Source organism: Mobula birostris, chromosome 25 (assembly GCF_030028105.1).
Source record: "Mobula birostris isolate sMobBir1 chromosome 25, sMobBir1.hap1, whole genome shotgun sequence".
NCBI lineage: Eukaryota > Metazoa > Chordata > Chondrichthyes > Myliobatiformes > Myliobatidae > Mobula > Mobula birostris.
Window position 1 is genome coordinate 7,212,598 of NC_092394.1, and position 6,000 is coordinate 7,218,597.

Sequence of the window (6,000 nt, forward strand, 5' to 3'; positions counted from 1 at the left end):
CATTGTCTTTGCCTGTTCCTGCCTCACTCAACTAGTGTCTTCATACCTCAACTCATTCTTTACCCCTTGGTTCCAATTTCCACCCTGTCCCTTAAATTCACTTAATCTATTGCTGACACCTCCCTCCCCTTTCTTGATCCCTGTCTTCACCTCTGGAGACAAACTGTCAACCAGCATCTTTTATAAACCTACCAGTTCCCACCCAGAATGAGGCTTTCCTTTCTAGGACAGATGTCCTCCTCCTGCGAAGAACTGAGTTTCCCTTCCTCCTCCATTGATGCTGCCCTCATAGGCTTCTCCTTTTCCCGAAAGTCTGCGCTTACCCCATCCTCCTGCCACCTTAAGAGTGGGAGTTCCTCTTGTCCTTGCATAGCACCCCCATGAGCCTCTGTCTCGAACACATCACTCTCTGCAACATCTGCCATCTCCAAAGGGATCCAGAGTCATCGAGCAGTACAGCACCGAAACAGGCCCTTTGGCCTGTCTAGTTCATGCTCACCTGTTTTCTGCCTAGTCCCATCTACTCGTACCTGGTCCATAGCCCTCCACACCCCTCTCATCCACGTATGTACTTTTCCAAACCTCTAAGTGTTGCAGTCAAGCCCACATACACCATCTCTACTGACAGCTCGTTCCAAGTTCTCACCACCTTGAGTGAACAAATGCCCCTTCAGGCTCCCCTGAAAGATTTCATCCTTAACCTGTGCCCTCTAGTTCTACTCTCACCCAACCTCAGTAGAAAAATAACTTGCTTGCATTTATCCTAACTAAACTCCTCATAGTTTTGTATATCTCTGTAAGATCTACTCTCATTCTCCTATGCTCCAGCAAATAAAGTCCTAATCTATTCTACTTTTTGCTATTTCTCAGATCTTCAAGCCCTGGCAACATCTGTGTAAATCCTACCACTAAGCACATCTTTACTTCCCCCCCACTTTCTGCAGGGATTGCTCCGTGATTCCCTTGTCCACTCATTACTACCGACTCCTCTCCCTCACGGCACTTATCCCTGCAAGTGACCAAAGTACTACGCCTACCCATTCATCTCCTCCCTCACCTTCATTTATGGCCCTAAACAGTCCTTCCAGGTGAGTCAATACTTCACCTGCGCATCTGCTGGGGTCATCTATTGTGCTCCCATGTGGCCTCTACATTGGTGAGACTCATCATAAATTGGGGGACTGTTTCATCAAGCTGCTCTGCTCCGTCCACCAAAAGCAGAGCTGCCTTGTGGCCCAACATTTTAATTCTGATTCTTATTCCACCATGGCCTCTTATGCCACAATGAAGCCATCCACAGAGTGGAAGAGCAACACCTTGAAGGAGAAATCAATATTCCTGCCTTCCAGTAGAAAAAATTTCCCTCTTGTTCTCCACTCTGACCTTTTACCACTTCTCACCTCCCCTGGTGTCCTATCCTCCTTTGTCTTATGGTCTTGTCAGATGCCTTCATCGCCAGCCCTTTACCATTTCCACCCACCCAGTTTCACCTACCACCTTCTAGCCATCCTCCTTTCCCTCCCCTCCCTTTCCAGTCCTGAAGGCGGCCTTGGAAAAAACAACTGTTTCTTTTCCATGGAAGCTGCCTGACCTGTTGAGTTCCTCCAGCATTTTGTGTATGTTGCTTTGGATTTCTGGCATCTACAGAATTTCTTGTGATTACAATATTAATGCTGCTGGTCGTCTTAAGAGGAGGGCAACTCGATCAATCTAACAGCTGCAGAATAGATTTGGAGTTGTATGGTAATGCCACTATTGTATTCTGAAGGTCCAAAAAATTAACTTTCCTTTGTATAATCAATGCTGACCTCTCTAAATTAGACCTTTATTTTAAATGTATTAACTTTAGGGGTGATGAATAAATAGTGACCTTTGCAATAATACCCATGTCCCTTCAATGAATATAAAAATATTACCTGGGGTATGGAAATACTGACATCAAACTTTCCCATGCAGGTATAGAAGAGGTTTAATGCAGATTATAAAGCTTCTCCCAGCATCATGTCTTAACCTCAATATAGAAGCCTCAATATGTGTGAATTTGCTGCCAGCTACTTTTGAGTTGTTCTATGGTAAACTGGAAAATTGTCCCATAAATTTTACTTCACTTGACTTAAAATTGTGATAATGCCCTCTGTCCAGCTGTAACTCTCTCAAATAGTTTATGCCTGAACCAAAAGCAAGTTCCTAGGATCTCTTATGTCCAAAATGAAATGTAATTGTTCTGATGTGCTTTTTGTTTAGATATTTGCCATCCAACTTTTGTCTCACTTGTGTATCCAGTATGCATTGCCCAAGTCTCTCAGTGTAGCACGTTTGTCCATCAACGTCATGGGAACAATACTGACAGGTGAGATTTTTAGAGCTGCCATACTTTAAATGTGAAATATGAGGGAGAATGTGTCACAAATCAGTTTCTTTCCTTGCAAGTGCTACTTTTGTCCAGTTCTCATTGAGGCAGGTATCCCTTACTTGAGCTTTTCACCGATTCTTCAGAATAGTTGAAAACAGTGTGCTTTGAAAACAAACCAAGTAAGGGGACTGTACACTAATGCCTAGCGCAAGAAATCAAGGCAATAATCCATAACCTAGGCCACTAAGATTGTGGAAAGCAGGTAACATATTGCTTAACAATTTATAGAACACAAACAGGCTATATTCTGGCTGACAAATTGATTAGAGTCAGGGTGCTACCGCATTGAAATGGGCTCTTGAGTAGAGAGGTTGAGATTGAGAAAAGTTGGGAGCTAACTAAGGTTAAGGTAACTAAAACAAAAAAAATGCAAAATACTGAAAATTCAAAGGTCAGATAAAGATTCTCACCTGAAACATTAATTTTGATCTCTCGACATGGATGCTGTCTGGACTGAGTATTCCAGCACTTTACATAGAACGCAAAACATTACAACACAGAACAGGTACTTTGGCCCACATTCTGCTGAACCTTGTAACACTTGTGTTCTGCAAAGCCCTCCATGTTTCTATCACCCATGTGCGTCATCTATGAGCCTCTTCAATGCCCGTGTCTGCCTCCACCACCACTGCTGGCAGGGCAGTTCAGCTACAATTCTGTTTAAAAATCCTACCTTTGGAGGCTGTGCCTTTGTATTGAATAAACTTTGAAGTGTTAACAACCATTTTCTTCTTTGTGCAGTGCTGACCCAGGCTAAACGGTTTGCCTTCTTCATGCCGACATTGCCTTGTTTAGTGTCTTTCTGCCGAGCTTTCCCACCTCTCTGTGATGATGTTACCTCATTACTGATTCAGACCGGACAAGTCTGTGCCTCACATGTTGCCACTCAGGCACAAGATATTGACCCCATCATCACACGTATGTATTTGTTCATTACATTAGTTGATCTAAAATGTCTTCCGATATAACCATTAGAAATGGAGATAATAATTTGACACCCTCTGACCTAAAACCACATAAGTTGTTGTTCAGTAATGTCACTGTGGAAAATTTCTGGTCAGTTCTTGTTGGTTTACTGTTAAATTAGCAGATTGGCAACAATATGCTGGGTGTGGATCTTCTAGGTGTGAGTTTAGACTCCTGATCACTAGCCAGGTTGCTGGAAAGGTTGATATGCTTTGAAGCAATGATGTAGCAGTGGAGCCACAGATGCTGGAATCTGGAGCCGGAACTTGAATAGCAGATGTGGGGGGAACTGGACAGTCACTGTCCAGGTATCAACTGTATTTCTCTCCATAGATGTTCTCTGACTTAATAAATGTACCTAACAGGAATCACTACATGCAAAGAAAATCTAATCTGACCAAAGCTGCTCCCTCTCCTCCACTTCTATAAATACAAAATTATGGAAAGTGTTTGTTTTCTTGTTTAGGCCCTCCACATTTGGAAAGGGTTGCTAGAATGGTATAGATCATCTAGGTCCCAGTGGTTTGTTTCTGAATGCTCTTAGAAGCAATTGATCACTCCTGCTAATCTGGTGGGGGGGGGGGGGGGGGGTGAAGAAAGCTGTTTTGCAGATCTTCCTAACTGAAGTTGAAATACAGTCTTAAAACAAAAAAATATGTAACTAAGTCCATGCCTGTTGATTCAGAATACCAGGGTTGCAGCATTGACCAGATTACATATAACTGGTGTAAACCATAGTTACACAGCTACATTCTAACAGTCAAGAAAGGCAGTTTTATGTTAATTGTCTTTTTCTAGGTCTCAAGAATCTGAAAGAGAACCCTCACGCAAGTGCCAACTTTTACTCAAGTACAGATCTGGAGGTGATTAAAAAGGGGGAGAATATTACTGAGAGTTTGGACCCTGATGTGCTTTTGTGCCAGCGCATCGAAGCAACTTTCTTAGAAATAATAAATACAGCTGTCGTTGGAGTCTAGTACTAGAATGAAGCTTTGTCAAGGATCGGCTAACACTGCAACAGCTAACGTGGTGTCGTCGTGAAATGAGACTGGTGCGTGATGGAGCAGTTTTTTATCAGAGACATAGGCGCTGTTTTCTGCCTAAATCCAAATACAGAATGGATTTTCAATTACAGCCAGAGCCCAAGCTGGACCCATTGTCTTGAAGAAAAATTGACATTTTAATATCTTTATAAAAATCTGACTATTCAATTTTCTGCAAATTGCAACTTAGATTTGCTTTGTAATAAAAAAATTTGTCCATTTACATTTTAAATTGGTGCTCACTGCTTGTTACCTATGTCTTAGAGTACATCCGTAAGAATATGCTGATCATTTGATAATTGTTCCTTTTTTCCTCAATCTAACATTCCTTTCCCACCCTCATGCTTTGTCCTTGGGGAGAAAATATAATAACCAAAAGAGAGAAAGAAATGGACTGTGACACTGTCAGAAGTAGTCAATTATTTTCCATTATCATAGTTTGCAAGTAACCCATTAGCACGACTATTGATCCATCTCCTAAAGTCGGCAGATCACTGCTACGTCTCTTAGTTCTGGTGTTTGTTCTGATGACATGACTATTTAGATTATTTAATAGAATTGCCTAATTGGTATTTTATTTATTAAAGCTTGCAGATTAGAGCACTACAGTACAGCCTTTGACCATTCTGGTCTGTGGCAAACTAATTTTCTGTCTGTGCAGTTTTCTTTTATGGGCTTATTTGGTGAATCAGCTAAGATGTCACCAGTGCACTTGTATATTTTCCACATCAGGGTCTAGCAGTAAGGTAGGAGATGAAGAGAGCTATAACTTGCTTTGTGGGCTGCCATGGTTGCAACATCTCCAGCAATGGAGTGTCAGCAGTGTGAAATGAGGCAACCATTAAATATGTAACTTAACAGGTAATTCCTAGAAAAGTAGTACACTGTGGTGTTGAAGTAATTAAGGAACCTGTAGTTACATCTAGACAGTAACAACCCAAGTCTCCCAATGTTACAGTATCCCTTTAAATATAGCAGGAGAGATAACTACTAACAAAGGGGGCTACTGACATTGTTACAAAATAGTTGTATAATTTCCTGATCCCACTTTCTTAATATGATGGCACTGGGTGTCATGCAAAGTCTTGATGAAGCTCAAACTCTTGCCTGTTCATCTTTCTCCACAGACATTGACTGACCTGAAGGGTTCCTCCAGCATTGTGTTGCAAAATTTTTCACTCCTGCCAGAGGAAAACCTCAGCCATGCTAAAGTGACTAACTCACCATTTTATATATCACATCTGATTTCCCCTCCACTCTTCTCCTTAGAAAACAGTTGCACTCTCTATCCTTGTAAATGTATTCCCTCACCCGAGGAACCATCCTCAGATCTCATTTGGATTCTCTCCACATCCCTTCATATGATGAGCCCAGCAGAACTGAAACAATACAACAAGTTGAAGCTGGACAAGAGCATAAGGGAACAAAAGTTGAGCAATAATGTTAAGATGTAGTGAAAGTACAACAATGTTCTGGACACCAAGCACAGGAAAGATGTACTTAATCTTGGCAGCAGAGCAGCTTTGTGGTTGGATGCCATGAATTGCTGTGAAATTTGGTATCTTTCTCTTCTGGCTG

General features: G+C 41.7%; 1 protein-coding gene across 2 annotated transcripts in view; it reads left to right on the forward strand.

Moving 5' to 3' along the window:
* Nucleotides 1–4,645, forward strand: part of ints2 (integrator complex subunit 2) — a 60,528-nt gene extending 55,883 nt beyond the window's left edge. For both annotated transcript variants that reach the window (XM_072243545.1, XM_072243546.1), the window contains exons 23-25: nucleotides 2,245–2,350; nucleotides 3,155–3,331; nucleotides 4,178–4,645. In XM_072243545.1, coding sequence (XP_072099646.1) covers nucleotides 2,245–2,350; nucleotides 3,155–3,331; nucleotides 4,178–4,356 — 462 coding nt within the window. In that variant the 3' untranslated portion in view covers nucleotides 4,357–4,645. The remainder of the gene's footprint in view (nucleotides 1–2,244; nucleotides 2,351–3,154; nucleotides 3,332–4,177) is intronic.
* The last annotated feature ends 1,355 nt before the right edge of the window (nucleotides 4,646–6,000 follow it).